Raw genomic sequence first — 13,962 nt, 5'->3', positions numbered from 1 at the left:
CGTGAAAACCAAAAGGTCATCAGTTCCATCCCGGGTCCGGCACACGCCTGAGTTGCAGGTTTGGTCCCGATCGAGGTACGTGCAAGAGGCAACTGAACTTTCTCTCCCCCTCTCTCCCTCCCTCGCCTTCCTAAAAACAAGCAAGCAAGACCCCACAGTTGTGGAAACCCAAGCTGCGCTCCTGGGAGCACCTGCCTCAGGTGCTGTGAGGACTAAGTGGGGACCCACCCAGAGCACTTGCTCCCATGCAAAAAACACACCAGAGGCAGGCAGAGCAAAGCGTCCACGGAGAGTAAAGGCGTGTCCTTTCCCGGCAGCAGAGGAAAGCAGCTCCAAGGCACAGCCCGCAGCCTCGAGGGACGCGTGGGGTTCACGGCCCCCGCTGCCCAGACCCAGGCACTTTGTGCCGATACCCTCAGCGGGCAGGTGCGCACACCGAGCCCTTTGGGGCCACCTGCAGCTGAGCGACCAGAATCAGAGTCATCAGCCCCTTCTCTTACCAAGATGTGGGTCCAACAAGTGAGGCTGCTCCTGGTACTTGTCCATTATTGCTGGAAAGAAAACCGTCAGAATTAACACGACTGAGGCCAACACGCACAGGAGCCCAGAAACACTCGAGTTCCCCTCCCAGACTCCCAGGGCAGCCCCCCAGAGCCCTGGGCCCAGCCCGGTGGTGCCGGTGCCCCTCCGGGCTTGCTGGGCACGCCCCCCTCTCAGAACCCTTCCTCCCTCCTCCCCCTCCTCCCCTCCCCCGTTCGCTGCCCATCTCAGGTCTCCCCTCCCTTAAACACAGGCCCCTCCCCGCTCTGGCTCCCCACCACCACACGCCCTCCCAGCCAGACCTCCTAAGTTTCAGCTAAAAGGGTCCGCAAACACGGTCTCAGCTGAAAGAAAGACTAAACTACACTAGCAGGAGCGCCACGCACCGCCCGACACTCCCGCCGACGGTCCGGGGACACACCCCCCGCCCGCAGCTTCTCCGGGACGAGGAGCTGGTCCGAGGGTCCGGCGTGAAACCCCGGCAGGTGGAGCGAGAGACACCGGACAGCGGCACCCGCTCGCCGCGGGCCGGTGACACCGTCCCTGCTCCAGCGCTGACTCCGACACAGCCCCAGGCGAGCACCGCCCCCCCCCCCGGCTCCGCGACCCCCGAAGGCGCGGACAACTCCGCGGGTGTCCCCACCCCCCTCTGCCGGCAGCGGCGGGGATCCGTCCTTCCACGCTTGCTTGCTTCCCCGGTCTCAGGGCCGGGAGTGGGGCTGCACGCCCGGGGCCCGGTCCTTCTCCCGGCCGGCACGCGGCTCGGCAGCCCGCGCGGGAGGCTGTCAGCTAGCGGGCCTTTGTCAGGCACCGGCTTCCGCCACCGCTCGTGCTCCGGCTCCCTGCCCCGGGGCCCCGCGCGGTCCGAGGACCCGAGTTCGCCGCAGCAGCGCGACCTGCGAGGAGGCAGGTCCCGGGCCCACGCGGCCACCCTCCGCCCTGGGCGCGGTCGCGCCCGCACCACAGCGGCTCCCAGGCGGTCACGCCGGAAAGGAAGCGGGTCCAGCCCAGGGCGCACCCCGGGCAGCGCCAGGGCCCCCTGCCCGCCCCCGGGACCGCACGCACCTCGGAACCGCTGCAGGACGCCCTCCCGGGCCGCGCGGTCCCCGAGCACCGCCCGCAAGCCGCCCAGCAGCGCGCGTGCCTCCGCGCTGTCGCCGAAAGCCTCCAGGGCGCCGCCGCGGGCCAGGACCCCGTCTTCCGGCTCGTCCTCCAGCCCATCCTCCGGCGCGCCCGCGGGCGGCTCCTCGCTCAGACCCATCCTCGGCACCGGGACGCGAGATGCAGGACGCCGGCGACCGCTGAGGCGGCTGAGGGAGCAGCCGACGCAGACCGCGCCCAGCGACCTCTGACCTCACGCGCGGTGCCCGCTACGGCGCGCGTCGGCCGTCAAAATAGGGCGCGCGGAGGCGGAGCCCAGTCGGGCGGGGCGGGGCGGGGAGGGGCGGGGCCCGGGAGAGCCCAGCCCCAGGGCGTGAAGCTGGGGCCGGGAGCGGGTGGAATCCCTGCAGAGTCGGGAATCTCGGCTAGGGGGGGAGTGCGGAGTCCGGGCGGTCCGGGTCCCGTGGTGGGGGCGGAGTCAGGAGGGTGTGGGCCCGTGGGGGGCGGGGTCAGGGAAGTCTGGGCCCGTGGTGGGGGCGGAGTCAGGGAAGTCTGGGTTCGTGGGTCGGGGCGGTGGGGTTTGAGCTCGTAGGGATGTTGGACCTAGAGGCCCGGCTGGGATGCAGCCCACGCTGGAGTTTGGAGTAGACTCTCCGGGTCTGGGCCCATCGGCTCCCTGATGCCCTGTCCCGCGCGGCTCCCAGCACCCGTCCATCATCACTGCAGGTCCTGCAGCCGCCCTGGCCGCCTCTGCGCACTCGAGCTCCAGCTATCGTGTCCTGCAGACGTGGCTTCTGCCCACGGTGGCGGTTTGCGTTTGAAATGGTCAGCTGTCTAGAAGAAAGTGTTTGGGGTGGAATTCCTTCTATAAAGCCTTCAATAGGCTCCTCTGTCTCCATTGGGGATGAATCCCACTAGACAACCCCACTTCCCAAAAAAGAGAAATTTGGGCATTCCTACCTGTGTGAATTAATGGGTAATTTTTTGAAGAGTGGTAATCACATGGCCTCCTGACCTTGGAGCCACACAAGTGGGACCCAGATGCCCTGGCCACAAAGCGCCAGCCACTGCTAGGTACTGCGGGTCCCCAGAGAGCCTGACATCCCAACCACCCTGTACACCGCAGATGTCCTGGCTGTGGGGCACACCCCAGTGCCCAAAGCCTCTCTCCCTGCTGCCCCCCTCCTTTTTATCCAGTGGAAAACACACCAGCTGAAAAATGGAGAGGAGAGGGGCTGGGCAGTGGCTGCAGCCTGAACTCGGAAGGGCCACAACATCCGGGCCCTTCCTTGCGTCTGTCCCACCTCAAGGGTGGACGTGGAGACCCACCCATGCCCAGAGGTGCTTAAGAAGTAGGACACAATTTATGGTCCCCCACACTACCTGAGCTAAAACAGGGGCCCCACGTCCGCAGGGGTGGGGCACCATCTTCACATAAGCAAACCCCAAATCTGTATGAATGTCTATACAAGTATTGTGAAAACATCCAAACTTCAAATACCCCCCAGACGGATATGTAATGGGTCCGCTGGAGACCTTCCGGTGGTCTGAGCACTTTGTAAACACCCGTGTGCACAGAGAATGGAGATGCAGGCGAACATCAGACACAGCAGTTCCGTCCCTGAAGCCCCCACTGGCTTTATTAGTCAGCCCCTGCAGCTGGCCCTGCTGTCGCTCCCCCCAGGTGTCTGCTGAGGAGGTGGACAGGTGGGCAGCGACACGGACAGGTTGCTACTTGAGCAGCTTCCTCATGGTGCTCAGAGACGGACTCCGGTATTCCCGCCCAAAGTGGTTCCAGTGGTTCAGGTAGTTAAAGAGCTGGTACAGCAGCAGCCGCCGGTCGAACCCCGGAGCCTTGGGGACCTTCCGGTGGTAGGCAGTGAAGAAGGACCTGGGAAAGCCACCGAACATCAAGGCAATCGCCAGTTCAAACTCAGAATGGCCATAGAAGGAGGCTGGGTCATAAACAATGGGCCCGGAGTCGTCCTCGGCCACATTTCCTGCCCAGAGATCCCCGTGGAGAAGGGCGGGGACGACCTCCACGCCACAAAACAGATCCGGGATCTTCACCTACGGAAATAATTAGTGGGTGCTAGTTATCACGGGACTATCAGCCAGGCTCCTCATGCAATACAGGGATCTGAGGCAAAGATGGCCTCGTGTTTGTTCAAGGTCCAAGCAAGGCCAGAGATAAGGACCCTCCGACCCCAGGGGAGTGTCACTTGTCTTCCCATTGACCTCAGGCTCGGGCCCAGAAGCTCTACAACACTGATGGTTTCCACACGGTACTGGGCCTGAGAGGTTTCGGTTTTAATGTCCTACAGAACAAGGGCCATACAACTTCAGTGAAGGTGTTTTGTGCCTCCCCTAGCAAACTTTCTCCACTTGTCGTTTATTTACAGCACCTGTGTCTGCACCTCTTCTGTGTCCTACCAGTTACCTCATTGAAGAGTTAAACACTTCTTCAATGCAGCTCACCCTAGACTGATATGCAAATTGCATTTTTAACATTTCGGGCGTTGTTCTGAAAGCAAGCCCTCAGGCATCTGCTGCCCCCATCTGCTCTAAGAGCTGAAATGCTCGTGCTGTGGCAGAAACGGAAGAACAGGGTAAAAGTGGACAAGAAAGTAATAGTAAATGCTAGCGTTTATGACCCAAGTACCTGTGTTTCACATGAGCAAGGTCTGAGGTTTAAGAACCTGGGGACACTCAGGGGACAAGCGTATCCTAAAGCCCCACTCCTCCCAGTTCCCCCATCAGGTCAGTAGTCAGGCACCGTGAGCCCTCGGCTTGACTAGCTCTGTCCAGGGCTCAGTGGCCCCAACTCCAGAGGGCCCCACACCAACGTGGCGGGCTCGCAGGAGGACAGCCCTCTCTCAGAGGATGACTGCCATGCCCACCTGCAGTTGGGACCAGAGTTCTCGTGCCTCTCGGTCAGCGTAGTCCTTCTTGATGAGGTCCAGCTGTGCCTGGAGCCGGTGCCGGGCGAAGAAGGTCGCCCAGTCGTCCTGCCACTCGTTCACCTAGGCAGCAAGGGAGAAGCGGCTGATGCTGTGGCTGGCGGTCACAGGACGGCTACACACAGAATCTGCCTATATCCCGGATCCACCGCTGCAAGAACACAGCAAATAGTACAGCTAGCCCACAGCAGAGATAAGGTGGAATCATTAAATATTCACAGTTAATCCAAAAGAGAGAAAAGTACTGGATAGTGTTGCTCAGTGGATTGAGCACCAGCCTGCGAACCAAAGGGTTGCTGGTTCAATTCCCAGTCAGGGCACACGCCTGGATTGTGGGCCAGGTCCCCAGTAGGGGGCGCACAAGAGGCAACCACTCAGTGATATTTATCTTCCTCTCTTTCTCCCTCCCTTCCTCTCTCTAAAAGTAAATAAGTAAAAAACAAAAGAGAGAAGATAAAGGGGGAAAAGAAGAACAAAGAACAGACAGGGCAAGTTAAAAACAAATAGCAAGACGATGGACCCAACCTAACCATGTTAATGAGCACATTACATGTGAATGGTCTAGACACCCTAGTTCAATGACAGGCACGGGCAGGCTGCACAAAGGAAGCAAGACCCAATGTAAGCTGCGGAGGGGAAGCGCACCTCACGTGCACAAACAGGGCAAGGCTGAAAGGATAGACACGGTGTGCCACGCTGACACTAGACAGAAGGAGGCTGGAGTGGCTCTGTCACCATCAGACCATGCAGGTTTCCGCAAAGAACATCACCAGGTACAGGAAGGAAAGTCATTCACGGCAAAGGGGGCCATGGATGAGGAGGACAAAATAACCCTGAACGTTTCAATCCCTCTTATGTGGCAAGCGAGCACAGAAAGAGATGCTCCAAATCGCTGCGTCTCAGGGAGAACAGCTCCGGTGAGGTACCACTTCCCACTCACTGCAGCCGCCAGTTTTAAAGACAGAAACCACCAAGTGCAGTGAGCACGTGGAGGACCCGGAACTCTCATACACGGCTGGTGGAAACGTAGATGGCGCAACGCTTTGAAAATGTCTTGGCAGTTTCTTAAAAAGTTAAATGTGAACCTACCACATGATGCAGGGATTCCCCTCTCAGGTATTTATTTACCCAAAATAAATGGAAGCGTTGGTCCACACAAGCTCTTGTTTGCAAAGGTGCGTAGCATCTTTCTTTGTGAAAGCAAAACCTGGAAACAGCCCAGCTGTCCACCGACGGGTGAACAGACAACAACAGAGACCGAGGTTTCTGCGTGCAGCAGAGCGGACTGCAGACACACGCGGAAACGTGGGTGAACGTCAGAGTGGTTCTGCCGAGTGGAAGAGGCCAGACCCCGGATGTTTACTGTGTGATTCCGTTTACACTGAGCTCCACACAACGCAGCTTGTCTGTGGTGACAGGAGGCAGCTCAGGGGTGGCGGCAGCAGGGCCGGTCAGGAGGAGAGAGAGCAAGAGGACACTTGTTGAGGGTGACAGACAGACTCATCATGCCGACTGTGGTGAGGGGTTCACGAGGTCGAAACTCACCACATCGGGTACTTGAAATAGGTGCAGTTCCTTTCGTGTCAATTACACTTTAATCTTTTTTTTTTTAATGCAGAGCTGATTTTACACAAAAGGTTCCTTTGTGAAGCTCCGTAGAGATGGAGCTTTTCAGGGAGCTGTCCCAATCTCCCTGGGCTGGGTGCCATGGTCACTCAGCCCCTGGGTTCACCCCCTTGGTGCTGGGTGTACCTCGAGAGCAGGTGGGGAGGCCCTGCTCCAACAGCCTGAGGGCCACGGGGTGGCCTGCCCAGGCCCCAGCGGCTGAAGCTCTGTCTTCCTCCTGGATGACCAGGTCATACAGGTAGAAGTTGGGAGCTGGAGGCCAGCACTGGCTAGCCCAGTCCTTTCACCTGGACAGAGGGGCCATAATCCTCTCACCCACGGGAAGCCATGACCTACCCCTGAGCTACCAAAGGCAGGGCCACCTGGGAGTGCAGTTGGTGGAGGGACCGCCCTTCACCTTGACAGAGGCACCGGGTAGTGTGAGCAGTTAGCAGCCAGGCTGTGGGTCAAATCCTGGAGCCTCCACTGACTAGCCACACGACCTCAGGATCATTGCTTGGCTTTTCTGCGCATGAGCTTCCTCATCCACCTGCTGGGTCCGTGTGACCCATCTTATCAGGTTGCTGCAGCAACAGGGCAGGTTGAGCAGGATAAAGCACCTAGAAGAGTGCTCAGGGCACAGCATGTCCGTCACACAGCTGAGCCCCTGGTCCCACGGGGACTCAGCGCGCCAGGCCTCTGACGAGCCCTCTGACGAGCCCTCCGCCACCGCTCAGGGTCACTCCACCAGTCTCCAGGGTGTCCTCCCATCCCTCGCCCCTTCCTGGCCGCACTGCAGCCGACCTGAGTTGGCTTGTTGATCTGGACTCTGAAGGGCCACTCAAGAGCTGCCTGTGCCCCTGACGGCCCAGCCCTTCTCACCTGCTTCACACCTGCGTCTGAGTTCATCCCTTGGTTCTCGAAAAGCCACTGTGTGAGGTTGACATCTGAAGCAGGACAATGAGCCCCATTCAGCCGTACTTGCTGGGGATCGCATGACTGTGCTGGTCACTAGCTCCAGGCAGGTGCGCACCCCCCCCCAGGAAGCTGGCTTCTGCCATGAGATTTAAGGGGTCCTAGCAAGCCCCACATGTGAGGCCTGCTCCTGGGCTGGGATCTCCAAGTCTGCCTCAGACTCGCCGTAGTGACCTCAGCCTGGAGCACCACCCGCCGCCCACACTGCGCAGAGACACAACAGGCTGGCCACTGGGCGACGGCACGTCCGTGAAACGTCCACAATGAGAAACCCAGAAAGAGCAAGAGATTCGTGGCTGCCAGAGTTCGGGGTGGGGCAGTGGGAGGCGCGTCTCCTGGAAGTGGGCGGGGCTGGTGGCACAGCATCCTGAATCCACTGGAAACCACCGGACTGTGCCCTTTAAAGCAGTGTTGGCGCCACGTGGGTCGCATCTTAACAGTGTCGTTGGTTTTTTAAAGCCCCAGGAAAGGCGCTGAGAGACCAGGACTTATCCCCCGACCTCACGTGCCGCTTCTGTCCCCACCCAGCCCCCCATGCGCCACGTGCCTTCCTGAAATACGCCCCAGCCTGCTGTTCCCTCTGCCTGGACCGCTCTCCCACCTGCCCCACGGCTTCCCACCCCCAGGCCCAACTCCCCCATCCCAGGCATCACCGCCCACCCTCTCTGCTTTCAGAAATCGGGTGGTCAGTGTTCCCGGTGGCCGGGGACCAGCACGCTGCCACGCGCAAGGGGTGGGGTGCCCGACGTGAGGGTGCCGGAGGCGGCCGTCAGCTCAGCGGGCACGTGCTAACCCGGCACTCACCTGCGGGATGAAGCCGCAGCACGTCACGGTGTGGAAGCCGAACCTGCTCACAGGCTGGGGCTCCGCGCCCTCCGCCCTCCGGCCTACCAACAGGAAGAGACGCCGTCTTTCCCCCAAACCCCGGGCCCCGGCCCCGGCCCCGCGTCAGGACAGGCCTGGCTGCCCTGCTGGAACGCGGGTGGTCCGAGGGCGCACCACCCAGGCTGGCAACTGCGCAGCACGTGAGTCGGCCAGGACCCTGGGCCGCGGCCCCCTGGACGGCGGGGCTGGGTGTGAAAGGGGTGAGGAGCCCACTCCGCGTGCTCATCGGCGCCATCGACACTCCTACGCCACGACCTCACTCCCGCACTGAGCGCGGAGGCGAGGACCCGCTACTGAAACGTCGCCCTGAGCGCCAGCCCAGGGTGGGTGCACCTGGGCCAAGCACGCAGCGGGGCGGGGCGGGGGTGGTCTGAACGCACCCACTGTGTTCTCCACCTCCCTCGACTTGTCCCGGAGCTTCCGGTTGTGAAGGTGCAAGTCCGCCACCTGGTCTCCGAGTTTCGACGCCTGGCTGAAGAAAGGAGGAATGCGGCCCATTAAAGGAGGAAATGTCAACCACCAGCTAGCCTGTTCCACACTTAGAAATATTTTAAACACCTCAAAAACCACTCCCCGTGCTATAAAAAGTGAAAAAAGAATGGCAGGCGGTGGTGACCCTTTGCAGGAAATCGTGTCAAATCGCCACGCGGTGGGAAGCAGGTGGCTGTCCACGGGAGCCGTGGGAAGTACTGAGAATGATGGGGCAAACGCTCAAAAAGCAACGTCAAGTTAAAAACCACATCCCAATTTTTGTAAAACAAACATGAGTCACACACAAGAAAAAGGCCAGACTGGGGGTGGAGGGGCGGACAGCGAGGGCAGAGGGGGTCAGCCACGAGGGGACCCAAGGGCGCGGGCTAGGCTCTGGGCAGGGAGCGCGCAGCGGAGCGGGTGGGGGCGCCCCAAGATGTGAGTGGCGGCTGCTGCCTGCTGGCGGAATCACGGGCGGCCTTATGGATTCTTTACGTGAGTGTGCATTTTCCACCTTTCTTTTTCTAAGGCGAGTATATATAACTTTAATAGTTTTAGAAAATGTAAAGACCTCAGATATCACTGGGCCAGGCCTCGCTCTGCAGCGCGGGCGAGGGACGCGCCGACGCACGTCTCTGACGCAGCCTCACCCGCACCACCCATCCCCCTCCACGGAGCGGGAGCTCCTGTTAGCGTCAGGAACGGTGGGTGGGCGGGACCACTGCCATGGCAACCGGACTGAGTTACCTGGGCAGCTGGCGCTCTCTCTCACCTGTTCAAGCTCCTCATCTTCAGGTACTCCATCACAAAGGCGGCACCACCCCCAGGCAGGTCGACGACCTTGATGGGCCGAGGTGCCCGCACCAGGCCAGTGCTCCGGAGGGCCTCCAGGCTGGCCATCTCCCCCTCAAACATCTGCCGGGCCTGCGTCCAGAACACGGCCATGAGCCCCCACTCCAAAAGAGGCCTCTGCAGCCTGGCTGTGGCTCAACGCCCTGGACAGAAGCCAGCGAGAGGGGTCACAAGCACCCAGAACTGTCAGTTACTGAAAACTGGCTAGGGAGCAGGGCATCAGCCCCTCAGAAGCAAGTGCAATGTGGCTCCCTTAGGGTGGGAGGAGCTACGGGGGAGGCTGAGCTGGGGCTTGGGGTGGGCAGGAGGAAGACAGCCCTGCAGGGAGCACTGGCTCTGAGAGGGACGGAGGAAGCACAGGCCACAGGGCAGGTTCCAGTGGGGATGGGGGCCCACAGGGTGCTGCAGGCTTCCACGGGGTGTTGGGGGGTGTCGGGGGGTGCCGGCAGGGGGGATGCCTCACAGTGTGGGTTAGTGGGGGATCTGGTGCTGACCCTGGGCTCCCTTCCAGGTCGCCCACCCCCTCACTGCCTGGAGCAATCGCAGGAAAGGGAAGAGGGCCTAGGGTGGCTTGGGGTGGCATGCCGCAGTGACTGGGCCAGGGGGAGGTCAGGGAAGGGTCCAGGGCTCCACAGAGATCAACGCCCAGCAGGGCCAGGGGCTGGGAAGGCGCCAGGCACCCCACTCTGGAGAAAGACAGGCCACCCCACAAAGCTGAGGAACTCTCACCATAGGTACACTCTGACCCAGTTAAAAATGTGCTTACTGCTCTGGCTGGTGTGGCCCAGTGGATTGAGCACCAGCCTCCAAACCTTTAAAGGGTCGCCGGTTCGATTCCCGGTCAGGGCACATGCCTGGGTTGCAGGCCAGGTCCTCAGTACAGAGCATGTGAGAGGCAACCACACACGGATGTTTCTCTCCCTCTCTTTCTCCTTCCCTTCCCCTCTCTCGAAATAAAAAAAGGTTTTTTTGTGTGTGTGTGTGTTTTTTTTAATTTTTAGAGAGAGGGAAGGGAGGGAGATAGAGAGAGAGAGAGAAACATCAATGTGCGGTTGCTGGGGGTTATGGCCTGCAACCCAGGAATTTACCCTGGCTGGGAATCGAACCTGGGACACTTTGGTTCCCAGCCTGCGCTCAATCCACTGAGCTACGCCAGCCAGGACTGAAATAAATAAAAGTTTTAAAAATGTGTTTATTATTGTGGTGTGTGAGCAACTCTGGCTGTAGAATCAAACCTCGTGGGTGAGACCAGAGCATCTACGTCCACATGGCAAAAGGATCCATCCTTTAATTCGAAATGCCAGCAGGGGAAACTAGGCAAAGTGCCCTCCTAGCAGCGTCCCCCACGCCTGGAGCCCTGCAGAGCGGTGGCCAGCGCCCCAAGTGCTGCACTTGTCACCTGCTCTCCTGCGCTCACTGAGCCCCTGCTACGTGCTGGCATCGAGGGTTTCAAGCGTAAACAGCGAGGGCCCAGCCTGGCAGAGTTCCTGGGGTCCAGCTGTGCAGATTCCAGAGCCAGCCTGAACCCCGAACCCCAAACCACTTTCCCATGAACAGGGCTTCTCCTTCAGAGGGATTTCTTCTGAACTCAAACTCCGCAGCAGTTCCTGGGCCCACGGAGCAGGGATGCTGGGCCAGCCCCCACCCCAGCCCCTCCCAGATCTGGACAGTGCTGCGGGGCACTGGGGTGGCCTGTCTGATTCCCCTCCAGCCCACAGCCACCCCTCCCCCCACCCCACTGCCAGACCCCGAACGGGCCAGGCCGGCTCTCAGGGCCTGGGTGCACCTGCGTGGCCAACTCTCTCCATGCGTAAAGGGCTGTACTCTCATACACGCGAGTGTTTAACAAAACCAGTGTAAGCAGGAGATGGAACCAGGTGCGAACACCAGCAGGGCCTGTGAGTAGAGGGAATTGGGAGCCTGGTCCTTGGGGTCCCTGGGGGTCCTGGTGGCCTTTCAGCCTCTTTCACACCTGCTGATGGCGGGAGGCAGGGAAAGGGGGACAGGAGCTGGGGCCGGAGAGTGGCAAAAGCAGCCCAGGACTCCAAGCCCCACCTCCCGTAGAAATTAAATCAAACAACCGAAAACGGGTGCACACTGGTGAAGAAAGGTCGAGAATTACTAACCCTGCAGCGGATGAAACCCCAGGACCCACAGGGAATGCTGGAGCCCTGCTCGCCCGCAGAGCTCCGCTCCAAGGCCACAGGCTGACCCCGGGGCAGCAACGCTAGGCCTGACCCAGGAAGGGGCCACCCTCGTCCAGTGCTCCTGCCCAGCGTCCCGTGCCCCACCCCCTCCCCACGACCCAGCACACGTTGTCCACCCTTCCCCCATTTCCCACCCTCCCCCTCTTTCCACCTTCTTTGCACCCCAACCTCTTCCCCCTCTCCAGTACCCGCACCTGCGCCCTGTGGTTGACCTTGACAAACACGGGCCCCGCGTCTGTGTCATAGGCGCGCCCCTCGCTGATGCAGCCCCCACCCGGGCTTGCAAAGGCGCGCAGGGTCGCGGTGCGCAGCTCTGCGCGCAGCAGCTGCTCCATGGAGGCGGGGGACACACGGAACTCAGGGACTGGGGCGGGGTGGGGGGGGGGAGGCGGCCGGGGGACGCGAAGAGGGACCTGGGGATAGCGCCGTCTGCCCAGCCTGGGACGCAAGCTCGCCACTGCCCAGGCCGCTGTCTGCGGGGGAGGGGACAAGTGCGCAAGCCAGCGGTATCTCAGCACCAGCCCGGGAGTCTGCCTTCCAGGCCCCGCCTCCTGGCCCCTCCTCTCAGGGAGGAGGAGGGAGCAGGAGGAGGAGGAGAGGGAAGAAAAAGAGGGGAAGGCTCCGATAGGGGCACAGAAGTGGGGCACTCCCCAAGTGTCTGCGTAGTCAGTGTGCCTGGATAGCGGGGTGCAGTTTCCACCCCCTGGGGTCCGCAGGGCCCGACCTCCCCACACAGAGGTTTCGTGAGCCCGCACAGGACTCGGAACCCTCCCCATCAGCAGACCAGGACAAGGCCCAGGGGAGATGGCTGCCCTGGGCTGCAGGCTATCCCCCTGGCTAGGTCTCACACTGACCCGGCCAGGTGGGGGGGTGGGTCTGGGGTCAGTCTCAAGTTCGTGCCGCCAGGCCCAGGCTCTGCCCGAGGACACCCACCGCTGCATTGAGTCGGCTCCTCGGGGCGCCCGGTGCCCACAGCCACAGAGGCAGCTCTGGGGCTCCTGATACCACCAGGCCGACCCCACCCTGCGAATGGGACTCCTGATTACAGGGGCCGCCGCCCTGGGAACTCTCCATACACACGCCTATGCACACGTGTGTGCACAGAGGCATGCACACGCCTATGCACACGCGTGCTTGAGGTCAGAGCAGGTGGGAGGGGAGACGGTGCAGCCACCTGCAGGGAGAGCCCTCCAGGTCGGCGTCCTGCCAGCTAGTCTCCGTCAGGTGGCGCCACCCTTCCAGTGCATCATGTGCTCCCTCTGGTGAAGCGGAGCGCGCTTCCAGGCGGCCCTCCCACACTGGCCGGCGGACCGCGGCCGCACAGCAGCGCCCCCGCGAGGCCCGCACAGCGGCCTGCACCCAGCTTGGGGCTGACGCAGCCGCCCACGGCCCGCGGAACCTCGGCTTTCTGCATTCAGGGCAGCGCCGGGCTCCAGAGGGCCCCGTCCGTGTCTCAGCCGTGGGTGTCACGAGCCTGGAGAGCCCTCGGGCCGAGCCCTCGTCCGGTCAGAGGCCGGGATGGTTCCTGAAGGGCTTGGGCACAAAGGGAAACGAATAAATACGGCAGAAGGACGGGTCCCCGTGACCCCCGTACACCGAGGAGAGGGACCCCTGGGCCGGCTGCACACGGCTGCCCGAAGGGCGCTCGGGCGGACAGCGGGGACAGTGACCGGTGCACTGACTCTGACCCCAGGGGGCCCAGTGCAGTGGCGCCCTCTGGCTAAGGCAGAAAAGCGCCCGTTCCTTCCAGGGTCGTGGGAAGTGAACCTCAGTTACCTGAACACACGTGTCTGTGGGAAGGCTGCTACCCGGACAGCAGCAGATACCAAGGTGGATTTTTTTTAAAGATTTTATCTTTACAGAGAGAAGGGAGGGAGAAAAAGAGGGAGAGCAACGTTGATCAGTCGCCTCTGGCACATGGGGATGGGAGGGGACCGGCCCACAACCCAGGTGTGTGCCCTGACGGGGAACAGAACTCTCGACCCTTCCAATTGTGGGGCGACGCCCAACCCACTGAGCCGCGTGCGTCAGCGCAGACGATGAGGTGTTTTGATACAACAGTCCCATTTTCAGTGAGAACTGAGTACAACTGTCCCAGTGATGAGGCCTGGGGACAGCGGCCATCTCCCTGCGGTGCTCACGGCCACCCGAAGGGCAGGGACCGCTCCTGGCCCGTCCCGAACCGCCACCAGCCCGCAGGTGGAGCCGTCTCCCCACCCATCCAGACGCAGCAGGCGGCTCTGCACGGACACCATCACACAACTGTCCCCCGAAACTATTCCCCTCGACCAAAACCTCATCTCCTGCCACCCCCACCCCCAGCTCAGCCAGGCCGGGAACCCAGAAAACAGAAGCTGGCCCCCCAG

General features: G+C 61.4%; 2 protein-coding genes across 2 annotated transcripts in view; both read right to left on the bottom strand.

The window, feature by feature from the left end:
* Positions 1–1,876, bottom strand: part of TBCD (tubulin folding cofactor D) — a 111,514-nt gene extending 109,638 nt beyond the window's left edge. The window contains exons 1-2 of the mRNA XM_045836285.1: positions 1,606–1,876; positions 501–551 (exon numbers count right to left, since the gene is read on the bottom strand). Of these exons, the coding sequence (XP_045692241.1) occupies positions 501–551; positions 1,606–1,801 (247 nt within the window). The 5' untranslated portion in view covers positions 1,802–1,876. The remainder of the gene's footprint in view (positions 1–500; positions 552–1,605) is intronic.
* A 1,378-nt stretch (positions 1,877–3,254) lies between these two features.
* On the bottom strand, positions 3,255–11,968 carry FN3K (fructosamine 3 kinase). Its single transcript, XM_045836722.1, has 6 exons — positions 11,791–11,968; positions 9,310–9,461; positions 8,447–8,538; positions 7,986–8,068; positions 4,542–4,664; positions 3,255–3,711 (listed from the first exon to the last, which is right to left on the bottom strand). The coding sequence occupies exons 1-6, from the start codon at positions 11,929–11,931 to the stop codon at positions 3,373–3,375; spliced, it is 930 nt and encodes a 309-aa protein (XP_045692678.1). The 5' UTR covers positions 11,932–11,968; the 3' UTR covers positions 3,255–3,372.
* Between the last annotated feature and the right edge of the window lie 1,994 nt (positions 11,969–13,962).

Source organism: Phyllostomus hastatus, unplaced genomic scaffold (assembly GCF_019186645.2).
Source record: "Phyllostomus hastatus isolate PE091 unplaced genomic scaffold, TTU_PhHast_1.1 phas_contig_210, whole genome shotgun sequence".
Lineage (NCBI taxonomy): Eukaryota > Metazoa > Chordata > Mammalia > Chiroptera > Phyllostomidae > Phyllostomus > Phyllostomus hastatus.
Note: the sequence above shows the minus strand (reverse complement) of the source record. Positions and strands in the feature narration are given on the sequence as shown.

Bases quoted from the DNA above. Each gene is read 5' to 3' on its own strand.
- FN3K (XM_045836722.1), bottom strand. From the start codon at position 11,931: ATGGAGCAGCTGCTGCGCGCAGAGCTGCGCACCGCGACCCTGCGCGCC. The intron at 8,069-8,446 runs GTGCGTTCAGAC...TCCTGTTGGTAG, and splicing joins GGAGGTGGAGAACACAGTGG to GCCGGAGGGCGGAGGGCGCG. The intron at 4,665-7,985 runs GTGAGTGCCGGG...CTTGCTGCCTAG, and splicing joins GCTGCGGCTTCATCCCGCAG to GTGAACGAGTGGCAGGACGA.